The sequence below is a fragment of the Eulemur rufifrons genome, chromosome 19, assembly GCF_041146395.1.
Source record: "Eulemur rufifrons isolate Redbay chromosome 19, OSU_ERuf_1, whole genome shotgun sequence".
In the NCBI taxonomy this organism is placed as follows: Eukaryota; Metazoa; Chordata; class Mammalia; order Primates; family Lemuridae; genus Eulemur; species Eulemur rufifrons.
In genome coordinates this window covers 10,516,296-10,530,642 of record NC_091001.1, presented here as the reverse complement: position 1 = coordinate 10,530,642, position 14,347 = coordinate 10,516,296, and the positions used below count along the sequence as shown (strand labels likewise).

At 37.8% G+C, this 14,347-nt stretch overlaps 1 protein-coding gene across 1 annotated transcript in view; it reads right to left on the bottom strand.

Annotated features, from left to right (window-relative positions):
* Positions 1-245: 245 nt before the first annotated feature.
* Positions 246-14,347, bottom strand: part of ARAP2 (ArfGAP with RhoGAP domain, ankyrin repeat and PH domain 2) — a 178,182-nt gene continuing 164,080 nt past the window's right edge. The window contains exons 31-33 of the mRNA XM_069494099.1: positions 13,528-13,591; positions 7,823-7,957; positions 246-2,553 (exon numbers count right to left, since the gene is read on the bottom strand). Of these exons, the coding sequence (XP_069350200.1) occupies positions 2,170-2,553; positions 7,823-7,957; positions 13,528-13,591 (583 nt within the window). The 3' untranslated portion in view covers positions 246-2,169. The remainder of the gene's footprint in view (positions 2,554-7,822; positions 7,958-13,527; positions 13,592-14,347) is intronic.

Sequence of the window (14,347 nt, the reverse complement as noted above, 5' to 3'; positions counted from 1 at the left end):
AATTAATTTTAGTGCTATAAAAATGAAAGTGTCTTCAATCTGTGTCATGTCTGCATATAGTCATCTCATAAAATAAAACAATATTCATATTGATGTATTTGGAAAAATAATAGAGCAAGTTTGAAGCATATATTAAATTCAAATTTTAAGAAAAAGAAAAAAGGAGAAATATTCTATTTGATTTATTTCACAATAACCTTCAACTTTTGAAGATAATGGAGGAAGACAATAGCCACATTCAGGAGGACTTGTAAAACAATTTTAATTTTTACTCAAAATATATGAGATGTCATCGTTAGCCCTTATCTTACACACTTGAAAAATGGAGACAATTGTTCAGGAAAGGAAGGGACACAAAAACTATTAGATTTTAAGCTCAAGTTTCAAGAAAAATTCAGATAAAGCAGGTAAAAACCCCGATACTTTCCCACTGGCCAACATTGCCAAACACATTGATTTTCATATATATTTCACAAAAATATAAATATTATTTATTAGAAATAGTATTTTTAAGATTAGTTTTATTTCTAAATAACATGATTTCTTGCTTTAAAGGAAGGCTCCTTAATAGTGCCACGTACTTCATAAACTGTCCTGCAGTTTTGTGGGTTTTTTAAAATTCCAATTTATTTAAAGAATAAATATCACATACCCAGGGGTAAGCTATTTTTTATCACCACCAAATATAAGTGGTCAGCATTTTGCAATAAAGAAATTCATAGCATTTAACAGAACGTTACTTCACCATGAGTGGACTTACTTAATTGTGGGCCTTTGTATATAGATAGATTCTGATAAGAAAAATATCTTTAAAAACAGAGAGGACAAAAAATGCTAGGAATAAAACTTAGCTGCATGAAATAATTTTTAATACCAAAACACACCAAACCCAGTACAATTTGAAAGAAAATGATGAAAAATGTCCCAACATAAACTATAATTAGATAGCATTATCTTTTTTAGGAAAATCGCCAATTCATTAGCTGATCTTTATATGGAAACAAAAATAAAGGGCTCATTATTTTTAGGCACAGGGAGGATACCACTGCTTTACTGAAAAAAAAAAAAAAAAAAAAAGACTAGATTAAATGTGAACAGGTAGCTGCCAAACGTGTAGTAAACTATCTCCATACCCCAACATGGCCATATATGTTATGTGCTTCCAGTTAATTCTGGCAATCCAGAGAAAGACATTACAACCTAACTTAAAATAATAAGACATAAACATAAAATAATTAAAAAACCAAACAACAACAGAAACAAGACCCTGTGATGAATTTTGTTCGTACCAATAGTTCAGAACTCCCAAATCAGCTCGCGGACAGCAACAGCGCTCGTGGCACCCACGCCAGGTCCTGTGAGTACGATCTCCGCAACGCGGTGTAAGTCTCCTCTGAGCAGCCACTGGCAAAGAGCCCAAGTGTAGTGACTTGTACAACGTGGCTGGTTCTCTGACACCATAAATAAGAGTGGCCAGTGCCATTATTCACATCTGTTGGCTGAACAGAACTCTTGGGAAAACACTGGATTTTTTTCTTAACAAGCAGTTTCTCATTAACAAGTTCTGCTCATTAGTGAACTAGAATGAACCTTGGCTCGATTCTTTGCTTTGTAGGGCATTTGTTAACTTTTTGCCTCTTTTTAAAACCCCAGTGTTGCTTGTTAGGCAGCCAGTAAAATAAACTCCCCCCTTTTCAATTTACTTCCCTTACTTTTCCCTAAGGTGGATCCCATGTAAACCTAAAAACATATGGTAATTTAATATACAAGGTTTTTCAAAGTGCAAACTATGTTACAGATAGTTTCATAGGCTTCATTTAAACAGCATTTTTTACAATACAGTACAGTTTGAGATTTCTGCTCATAAATTACACCATATAATAGACTGCTTTAAAAGGCTGACCACTTAAAGGAATGCAACGCCTTCTTACACAAGGTTAATACAATTGAACTTTACAAGCTTTGTTTAGACCAAAATAAAGTTAATCTTACACTTAATCACATATATACATATTTTAAAATGCTCTTTAAATGCATAAGTATAGATAAATTTCTTGAGTATAGACACATTTGCCTACAGACAGATAAATTCTTATGAATTATCTTATAGTTTGGTTTCTGGTTTACACACATTGTATACAATATTAAAATAAAAATTGGGGGACCAATTCATTTTATTTCTTTCTGCAGAGTCTGCTCATCCTGCAACTCTTTCTGAAGGGTTCTTGACCGTTGTAGAACCACACTAAGTTCTTCAATTACCTTTGATGGTAACTTAGGATCAGAGTCCAAAGTAGCTTTGCTATTCCTGTCCTCAGTCTTCCTCAATGTCTTTAGGCCTTTATGGCCTTTCTGTTGTACTTGTGGGGCCTCCGCCTCGGTGTCCTCCAGGCAGTTGAGACTCCGATGTTTCCGGGTTCGGGTTCGCAGTCTGTCGTCCTTGTGCTCCAGGCACTGGGCCACCATGGAGGCCCTCTCCCTTAAGCTCGAGTCCACAGACTCCCTCTCATGCTTCTCGCTGAGCCGCAGCCTTTCAAGTTCTGCTCTTGCACTCTAAAAATAAAATTAAATGTCTCACAGGAAAGCAAGAGTTGGCACTACTTAAGTTTAAAAAAATGCCTTCCACATAAAAGTTGATGCCTCCTACAAAAGAGCTTATTTCTATGATTTAGGTTCTAACTTTGATAACAAGTAGCACGTCTGAATTTATGCACTAATCTTACAGCTACAAAATCAAGTACACACAGTCCCCGACTTATAATGGTTTAACTTATGATTTTTTGACTTTATGACGGTGCTAAAACAATACGCATTCAGTAGAAATCATACTTCAAATTCTGAATTTTGATCTTTTCCCAGGCTAGCGACAGGTGGCAGGATACCATCTCTTGCAGACTGGGCAGCGGCAGGGCCAGGCTGCCAGCCGGCCATGTGATCACCAGGGCAAGCGACCCACACAGCGTACGGTGTGGCCAGATGGGTTTGCCCAACTGCAGCTAATGTAAGTAGGTGCTCCCCGCATGTTCAGGGCAGGCCAGGCTAAGCTATGATGTAGGACGGGTGTATTACATGCATTTTCTATTTATGATGTTTTCAACTTAACGGTGGGGTTATTGGTTGCAACCCCATCATAAGTTGAGGAGCGTCTGTAAAATGTAATCCACTGAAGTTGATTTTAGCATGCATTTAACATACCGCTTCAAAGATGTCTTTCGGGTTAGTCATTCAAATTGACTCTCATTTCAAACTTGCCTCTCACGCCTGCTTGGCTGTGTCCATCTGCGTGTGTGTCTGCAGTTCCCACAGCGTCACACCCACCGCACGGAGGAGAGCGGTCTCCACGGCCGCGAGTCAGGACCCGCTCCGGCCCGCCGCCCTCGCCCAGCTGCGGGCAAGCGCTGCGCCAGAGCCACCTGCCTAACTCCTTTTCCGTTTTTTTTTTTTTTCTCCTTCCAGCATATTTGACTAATGAAACTTTTTCCCTCACCTAATGCCTATCAGAACTGCCCAGGTATATTTTTTAAAAGACTGAAATGTTTCTGTGCTCATGTATGAAAACCCACGTTTGTGTGAGTGGATCAGAGTGCACATTCATGCGGTGAACTGTAAAGGCCGGCGGGGACCAGAAGCACATTGCACAGGACCCCTGCAGAGGGACAGAAGTGAGTTTTTAAACTAGCACGCAGGACACCGTGTGACTGGGAACACCTGGTGTACGGAGCTTTCGTCACAGATTCTCAAAGGAGACTACAGCTCGGTCAGGTATAAGACACAGAACAGAGAACTGAGCGTGCAGGGAGATGAGCCACAGAGAGAGGCCGCCCAATAAATTGGGTCACGTTGCAGGTGGGAGTAGGGAAAAACATTTGTTTTTTCCCCCAGTTTTCTTAAAAATTTTCTCTGTAAAAATTGCGAAGCATTAAAGGCAGAAATCTCAAGGAGACTTTATTAAGTTATGAATGCTTGAAAGCGAGAAGATGAAGTGAAAACTATATTAAGTAGAGTAGCATAAACAGTACAGTAATTAAAGATGCCCAAGATAATAATGTTAAAAGGCAACACCTCACCTTTCCCTATTTTGTTTCTCTCTATGGCTCTTACCACTTTCTAACAGGATATGCTATTCACATTTCCTGGGATTGTCTGAATGCCCTGCTAAAAAGTCAATTCAATGCAAACTGGGCTTTTGAATTTTTACTTTTGTTTGATTCATCTGAAGTGTGAACCTAGTATAGTACCTGCACATAGGAAATTATCAATAAATTTTCAATGAGTAAATGAAAAAAAGTTAAAAAATGCCAAATATATAACATTTTGTTCTATTTTCCATAATTTCAGATCCCAACATAAAATTATAGCAGAAAAATTCAAGCTGAATAAAAATATGTGCATGAATATAATTTATAATTTTTAAATTTGGAATTTTCTGATTATGAGTATAAATTTTAAGCTAAATATACTTCCTCTACTCTAAAACTTATAGGAAAAAAAGGTTTACTATCTAGCTTCATTCTAAAGTTTCATTAGAATATGTCAAAGTAATAAGAGACAGTGGTGATGGTTGAACAACAATGTGAATGTAACTAATGCCACTGAAGTGTATTTTAAAATGGTTAAATGGAAAATTTCACGTTATATGTATTTTACCATAACAAAGTAAAAATAAATGAAACAGACTTTATAAATAAACATTAATCTTGTTAAAAGTTTCACTTGGCATCCATTACTTGGGGGAAAATTAAGGATAAATATGGAGTGGTTTTATATATCAGAGTAATAGTTCTCATTATCTTTCAAATATCAGCAGAAAGACTCCGGGGCCTCTGTTAGACGCAGAATTTCGAGGCCAGGTAGGAATACACGTAATGCTGAAATTTCAAGTATAATATTAGCCTAAATAATACAGTCTTATACGAAGGTGGGGAGATATGACAGAAGTGAACTGTTAGGAGTCAGAGGACGGGACAGTGAGGAAGAGCGGGAGACCACAGGTGCTCTGTCCATGGATGATATGGTGTGCTGGAGTGCCCTGCTTGTTGTGGGAAAAGAAAGAGAAAGGCACGGACACTGGGGCCAGGAGGACACAGTTTATACACAGACCATCCTGAACAGAGAAGGCATCCATAAGGTAAAGAGAGATACAGATAAGGTGTGAAAGTAGGAGAGCAGGAGTTGGCTGCTCCAGGCAATGCCAGTTCATGTCACAGGGTGTTTAGAGAAAAACAGTTGTCTGAATGGAAGTAATGATCTGAAATGGAGTCTCTCTCCCCCACCTGAAGGCAGAACAGTCACTACTGTCATAGCCAGAGCTGGGTACAGTGAATGTGTTCTCAGAGCAAATCACTCACATGGCTTTAGTCTGTGTCTTCATATTTTCCATTAAATCTAGACCTGTGGGCCGATGGTTATGGAGGTCCCATGACACCAAAAAGTGGTATGACCAATATGTACAGATTACGCCGGAAACTTTCTTAAATGACTTTTGTTACTAAACTCACTGTATTAGTTGATAATTTTCATATCACAAAACATCTAATCATGAAATTTAATCCTCATAATAATGCTTTGGATGTTTTAAACTTTATATGATTATTCACAGTTTAAAGTACATGATCTATATTTTAAGATGCAGAAATAGAAATAACAATTTTCCCAAGGTCACATAAGTGAGAGTTTGGAATGGGATCCCAGCCTGGCCTTGCTGAAACCAATGGGATTCTTTCTATCGTATCAAACTGTGCCCAGGGGACAGGGGATTAATGTCCCTATTTTCTGCTTCAACTGTATCATTCTTCCTTGTTCGCCATTTTTATTTGTTTTACAGATGTCATTCTTATATGGCAATTTTGAAAACCAGTGAATTATCCCATATCATCTTCCAAGTTCCTTATTCTTTTGTCTCAATATATGTTAAATATATGCCAGGCATATAGTTGTAAATTCTCAGGTATACACTCATTTAATCATCACATCAACAATATAAGGTAGGGGCTTTTATTAGCCCCATGTGCTTATAGAGGAAGAAGCTGAGGATGATAGAATTACGTAAGACGCCCACGGTTTGGCACGGAGTAAGCGGGACAGCCACAGGCAGTATCTCGCTCGTACCTTCGTAAACATCGTGTTTGGCTCTTCGTGGGTGATTTTTTATTTTTTTTATTTTTTGTTCAACAACTTACTTTCTCTGGCATATTCAGCTGGCTCACTACTAATTTCCTCGGTTAATTTTAGAAACCACTTCCTCCACAACGCCTCCCCTGCCTGGATGAGGTACCGCCATATGAAAGCAAGGGCGATTCACCAGATTTACCGATCTGGCAACAACTTGTTTGAGAAAACAACTGTTGAATATAGCCATTGATTTGTCAAATCACTAACCCACTTTTACTAATTTTATAAAAAAGCTTGGTTTATTTTAATGACTCATAAATTGTCCAGAAATTAATATTGCGTGGAATTCTTTTAAAAGCCTTTAACAATTTCTTCATAGTTTTAGTTCATCAGTTTTCCTATCTAAGTATGTTAAAAATTCTCTGAAATTGTGGATTTGGGATTAGGCTAATAAACTACTGCATATTCAATCATCATCTGTACTGAATGCGGGTGAGGTATTTTGATCCTAACAATTTATCCTTCGCTTTGCTCCACAGTTGATCCCAAGGCAATGCCAGGAGAAGCTGGAGTCACCGTAGGGCAAATCCACTCCCTGTGACAGCTTCACTTGTTCAGCCTGGGTTCCCTAACCTGCGTTCCTATGTGGCTCTTAGAATTTTAAGACTCTAGATTATCTGAGGAACCCATAGCTCTGCAGGGCCGTTTATTACCAAGAAAAACTGTAGGTGCAGAAAGGAAAGAGGGACACGGTCATAGTTTCTTGGAGATTTAGTTTTTCCTTTGATTATATCAGTGCAGCAGAACTGAATAGGAAACAAAAGTCCATTATCTTTGAAGCTTTTATCTTTTAGAGAAGGAGTTTACAGTGGGATAAATGTTCAAGAAAAGATATGCACAATTTTTTTTTTAAATCTGATCGTTAGATTAAGAAGGCTTTAGTCTTTCAAAAGTTATTTCTGTTTGGACAGCAAAAGACTCAAGTAGCTTAATCCCAAATTTAGGCTCAAATAAGATAAAACAACACTTTTTAAATGCTTTTCTTTTCACTTGGAGGAATCAATTAAGGCACTGAAGCATGCCTTGGTCCTACAGTGGCTGATGAGTTCTGAGAGTAAACAGCCTATGTCCTTTGCTGAAGAGACTGGACTTCACGTCAAGACTGACGCTGCTTCTGTTCTCCCAGTCCTCAAGGTAAGAAGGAAAACAGAGAGACCTTCACAAGCGATGCCAAATCTTCTTTATTGATGCTCAGGGATCATCTTGTAGTTCCTTAAATTAACCGAGATACCGTATCGCTTCCCAAACCCCTGAAATTTGATTATGTTACTAGAAAGTCTAGTTACCATGGCTCCGGACATATTCTGCCATGGGCTCACTCTAAGGGTTTTCATAAGTAAACTTGTAAGACTAATGTGAGACTGTGATTTTATCATCAGGATTTCTACACACATATTTAAAATTTCTTGGCTACTTCAGAAGTAAGAAAATAAGTATTATTGTGATATGTAACTGGGTGGTCGATGACATTAAACTAAAAGGTGTAGGGTATTTCATAATGTTTTCTTGATGTATGTGACTATTACTTAGCTTTTCAAAGGGATTATCACTATGCTTTTGAAGCCAATGAAGTAATTAATACACCTAATCACATTAAGACAAGGAAAACAAATGCTACAGTTTAATATCATGCAAACAAAATTCTACCTACCTCAATATTTCTCCTGGCTTGGGTTGCATTCTTTTCGTGCTGGATGGGAATTAGAGGCAAACCTCCGATTTTGGGATTTTTGGTTATTGAACGTTTCCGTTCCTTTCCAGCTGGTGGCCATATATCATTTTCATGCTGTGGAAACACAATTTCTTGCTGTTGGTGTGTGATTTTATTATGCGGTATATACCACGTTATATAGTCACTTGGCTCCTTTTCCATATATCCACATCAAATGGTCTGCTTTCCACGAGAATGCCGTTTGTAATTATGATGCTGACTCTAGTGGTGACAGCGCTCGAGGACATGAAACTCTTAAGCAAAGCGAGCTTTGAGGTCTCAGTTCAATCTCGAAGTTTCCAATACATGCCTCCTGTACTATTTATCAAACCCAGAGGGAGAAAATATTTGAAGAAACCTGCAAATCTCTTTGTGGAACGAAAATAATACACTTGTTTTACATTTCTAGGCCCTGTAATCTAAGTACTTACACATTTATTTTCTCTCTACACCAAAGATGACTTTAGTGTAAAAATAATTTCATCTTATGTACCCAAAATCAACCTAAGGCATGGCTATCAGAAAAATTAGACGCATTTCATTACCTTTTGAAGAATGTTACTTTTTCATCTAATTGAATTCCAAAGAAATGTTACCTTTTTACACAGACATTTATATTGAAAATCACTGTACAACAGAGAGTGTGCCACATTTATTCCCAAATTATTGGCTATATATTCTGGCCCACTAAACAATTATAGATCTGAGTGAAGAAAAGCTAATTTTGCAATGGGGATAAATATCCACAGGTAAAAATATAAGCTGTTGAGTGATTAATCTTTGAGATATAAAAGAAAAATTTTTAAACAATTTTTCTCCTCCTCAGGGTAGATTAACCTTTCAGAAATTGGGACAAGGAAACTTTTTTTCATATAATAATCTAAGAAAAAATATGAAATACCAGTATAAAATGAAAAGTTGACAGATGTTCTAATGAAATGAAAAACTTTTTGAACTATATATCTAAATGCCTACTCTGTATTTTCCTCAATTCTTAAGACACATCAGCAGATTCTTGTTCACATGTTTGAAGTTAGTGTTTTAATGTATTGTTTTATAGCAAATAATTCATTTAAACAAACATTTGCTGTGTATCCATTATGTAACAGCTAATTTTTATTGAGGGACATACAGCCTGGCTTTGTGCTTGAATGTACATATATTATTGCATATAATCCTCAGTGATCTTACTATATAGGTTATATTATCATTGGACTTAGATATCTGCATCACTTGGATTTTGGTGAACAACTTTCCTTGGTTCAGCAAATCTGTAATGGCAGATTATGCAACATTTCAATGAGAAAGTTACAAGTTGTGTATTATTTTTATATCATGGTACCAAACATGGTAAAAATAACACTGATATTATATAATTGGGATATTCTCAACATGTAAGGCTGGAAGAAAACTTGGCTGAGAAGGAATTAGGAAATTCTGTGAATTATACTTACACTTCTAAGTCGTTGATGTATATGCTAAGTGATATTTTGGGAATCCTAAGAGAAAATGCAATTCCCAAGTACATGTTTCTTTTTATGAAATAATATACAACAGTGTGAATACTGGCTAATTAGTTCTCACTGGATAGATCTAAGAGGCATTTTTTCCCCAACAGCAGAAACCTTTAGATCTAAGTGATATGTTCTGATTTAACATTTATAGTTATTTGTAAATGACTTCAGAAGTCCATAGAAGGAATTATACTGCTAAGGATCATACTTTCACTTTATTCACACCCAAAAATCACACCCCAAAATCTCCATTCTGCCTCTCACTTTCTAACTTTGACCTCCCTATCTCTCCAGCTAACTTACTTTAGTTTCACTCACTAGGTTTTGACTCCTCGAGACTCCCAACCTGCTGACCACCACCAATCTTCCCGCCACATTTTCCCGACTTCACTTGCAGCCGGGTTCAGATTTCCTGGTCAGTCAGTACACTCACTTTCTGGTCAAAACTTTGTCTGATTATTTATTTTCTTGCTCCTTCTTCCTCTATCATACTTGCCTGGCAAAGCCCCAAACCTAGTTGAACACAATTCTACTCATTCCACAGGTACCTGCCAGTTGATGGGACACAAAACTGGGAGATCACTCTGCAGGATCATCTCATTTTCAAGTGAACCCTTAGGACTGACTACCTTGAAGTTCTGCCCTAGGACAACTGGCTTCCTCACTCTCTCAAGATTAGTTCTCTCCTTTTCCTCTTCCATTACACTTCTAAAACCCCTCCCTACCTCACGTGTAGTGAACTCATTGACTTAATTCAAAAAATTTTTTAGTAATCACTTAAGAAAATGTGATGAAATGTACCAATCTCCCTGCATCTATAGCCATATAAATGAGCTTCTTTTTTCTTGTAATCAGTATTTGCTCTGATTGCAAATAACTTTTTTTCCAGTCATATCTCTAATTGCTCACTGGGCCAGAATATGTAGTCAATAATTTGAGAATAATTGTGCCACACTCTCTGTTGTGCAATGACTTTCAGCAATGACGAACAACTGTGTACTCGATCACATTGCTTCGTGTCTGCTCAGGGCCTCTGCAGGTTTAATAATCTTACTCCTTCTCTATCAGTTTCTTCCTCCAGTTACTGGATTGTCTCCATCAGAACATATGAAAGGATACACTCTCCCACCTTAAAGACAAATCAAAACCTCAAAACCTACCTTGCCCTCTTGTTCCTATCTAGTCACAACCTCATTTATCTACATAGCAAATTACTTGACAGAATTTTCTGTACCCATTGCCTGGCTTTCTTCCTTCCACACCCCTTATCATTTCTTTTCCTGTTTTTTATCTTCTGCCCAACATTTAAATTTTGAAGTGCCCCAGGGCTTGTCTGCTCTCTCCCCTCCTCTTTCCCCACATCTCATCTAATCCTATGGCTTGCAATACAATCTAAGCGCTTACTTCCTCCAAATTTTCATTTTAGCCCCAAACTTTTGCCTAAGTTTTTGATCCAAACATCCAATCTGCTACTCAGCATATGCATTTGTGTATCAAATAGTCATCTCAAACTTCATGTGAACAAAACAGGACTGTCAATTTCCTTCTACATCTCCGACAATCCCACTTACATTCCTAAGTTGTCCAGGGCCAAAAATGTGGGAATCTTGATTCCTACCCCTTCTCTCAAACTGCTCTAGCCAATGAATCTGAAAGCCTTATTGGCTCTACCTTCAAAATATTCCTGAATCTGAATATGTCTTCCTATACCACCCTGGTCTGAGCTGACATCTTCTTTCATGTAGCTGTTCGTTCTGCTTCCATCTTTGACCCCCTACATGGTAAACTCAACAATGTGACCAAATTTCTTTTTACTTAAAATAGATAATATCCTTCCCCTGTTTCAAACTCTTAAACAACTCTTAACATCTTCCCTTCATGATGTGCATGAAATAAACCAAGGTCGTGACATCTCAGGACTGGCCCCTGTCCTGGAATGACCCCTCCTGGACACCAGCAGGCTTCACCCCTCATTTCAGATGGGTCTCAGCCCAGCTCACCGGTCACCAATGCGGGAAATTATTCCCTGAGAACCTTTCTGAATTCGTGCCCTTCCTCACCTCACTCACACTCCTTCTCCTTATGCACCACATTTTATTGATTGTTTCAGGTTATCACATTGATATCCATTTGAAATTTTATCTGATCATTTTTCTTTCCCTCTTTCCTATTTTAGAAATACTTTGTGTACGAGTCAAATAATTCCCTTTCTCAGGGAATTTTAGTAGGGGAGGTAGGCATGAAATAACCACACATGTTTTTCAATTAGTGCTGCGGTGGAGAAGGGCAGGATGGGAAGGGGGACAGCCTGAAGGTCTCATGGTCGGGCCGTCAGGGGAAGTTTCTCTGGGAATGTGATATTTAAGCTAACATCTTAGAGGACTTCTGAGGCGGGGCTGAGGATGAGGATGGATATTACAAAAGTATTCCAGGTAGAAGAGAGAGCTGATTGTAAGGGGCTTTTACCATTAAGTAGCATGTGTATTTGTGTGTGTGCAGTACTAATGTATATATTAACATTTGCTATTTTGCTATTTATTTCCCTACAGAGATGAGCCACAAATCCTTAAATCCTAGAAGGTCTCTGTGTTTATCTTAAGGGAGGAGCTGAATAATCCCAAGAAGTAAAATGAACAAGGACAGGTAATTGGGCTAAGTCTTTGGGACCAGGACAAGGAAGGTACGTGAGACCGGGAGAAATAACGCAGCCGTGCGCCAGGCCCTGCTTCCTGGCTCTTCGTGCCTTGACTTTCAACTACGGAGTCTGCTGACTTCAGTAACAGAGACAAAAACATCAGTTTAGTTGTACCTCAAACAGACATTGTAACAGCTTTTGATTCTACGATCCCAACTTTCCTAACGTACTTCAAATCTAATTTTTTTAAAGTACAGTTTAAATATCTGAATTTTAAAAAGTTACAAAAAAGAAGAAAAAAGGCTTTAAAAAGTTAGCAGCCAGTCTCTTTCTGCAAATATATTCCCAAGTAGTAATAGGAAAGATAGGCTGAAAAGAGCCATGTTTATTAACCACTTGAAAGGTTAATAAATTAAATGAACAGAGAAAATGGTTTTCAAAACAAATAAGAACTAGACTTTAGGGTAAGTTAACTACTTCTTTATAAGAGAAACAGGAAAGTACCTCCTCACTAATTAAGAATGGCAACTTAATCGTTACCAATGAATTTCAATGCTCTGTGAGAAACATTGGTGAGAATTCAACAAGACAAGGTTGGGAAAGAAACCAATCCAATTAATGGGACTATTAACCCTTCCCCAAAGGGTGAGTCCTCCTCTAGGGAGGCGGCCAAATGCAGAATCGAGCATAAGCATTGGCCTCAGACACCCTGAGTTTTAACTAGTAACTAAATATGTGCTCCTGAGCCATCAACGGAACCTTCATTTTATAAAGCCAAACAACATCATGCACTGTTTGTAGCAAGGAATACGTAAGTAAATTACCCTTATGAAATATGTAGAACACAGTGTGTCTTAAAGAAATGTAGGTTCTTGTCCTTGTTTCTGGAAAGGCAGAGGTGGGGAGAGGGGAGAACAAGAAAGGAAATAGGACACTTTTCTAAATGGAGATCTCGGTGGGACTCCAGCATGATGACTGCTCAGACAGCTCCCTCTTTCCTAACAACCGTCTTAACTCGACTCACTCTCCTGAGCCAACGAGCTGTGGGGCTGGCAAAAAAGGGGCTTCAGGACAAGAATAAACTCTCTTTCAAAAGGTAATAGATAAATTTGGACTTCTGTACAATATTTTTTTCCTATTTTTTTTTTTTTTTTTTGAGACAGAGTGTCGCTTTGTTGCCCAGGCTAGAGTGAGTGCCGTGGCGTCAGCCTAGCTCACAGCAACCTCAGACTCCTGGACTTAAGCGATCCTACCGCCTCAGCCTCCCGAGTAGCTGGGACTACAGGCATGCGCCACCATGCCCGGCTAATGTTTTCTATATGTATTTTAGTTGGCCTGTACAATATTTTTAAAAAATGAATGGGATAATAAAAGTTTATGTCAAGTGTATACATCTAAAACTTTTATTAAAAATTCTTTGAAAATCAGCACCACACTAACATTTCCTGTAAACAAAGCTACTACATTGCACTAGAGAGCGGAAACAAATGTCATACCTGGGCAATAAAGACACTGGCCATCCATTCCATCTGAGTTTGTGAACTGTCACAACACAGGTGCCTGAAAGACAAGGTTTATAGAACATATTATTTAAAAAGATACTTGAGTATTCTCTAGTGTATTTGTTTGGTGAATTAGCCATCAGAAATCTCTCTGGGTTTCTGAGTAATGACTTAATGTAATCAAAAGTGGAATATTTCAGTACAAGTTGTTTCAGTCTTCTGCTAAGTATACAATATCAAAATATTATAACAGTGTAAATATGCTAGTTTAAATAAAACATAGCCAGAGGCTTTGGTAAATGCTACAAAATGATCGGCAGTATTTTTGGAAAGGTGGAAAGGTCAATGTCATTTTGCTTTTTCAGGTATGAGATGATAAAACATCTTTTTCCCCAGATACTCTGAACCTAAGAAGAAATATATGTGCACATTCTCTTAAGATCAGATTTTTTAAAAAGGCTTAGATACAGTCTTCATCACTATGATTATAAACACTAATACCCACAGAGTCCTGAAAAATAAACTACACAAGAAACTGCTGCATATCCAATAACACTGATTCGGTAACCTTTTATTGAAAACCTAAATAAAATAGAGATCTTGCCCTCCAGGCTTGTGCAGTCCATTAGGGGAGCTGTATGTGTTAACAAACAAATTGTAACACAGTGAGAAAATGCAAAAATAAAGTTGAGCACAAACACAGAAACAGCAGACTTGAGGATGAGGTGACGGTTGCTTTCCATAAGAAGAAAATTTTGTAGCTGGTACTAGAACAACAGAATGGATATTTCAATGTAATTATATTTTTTATATT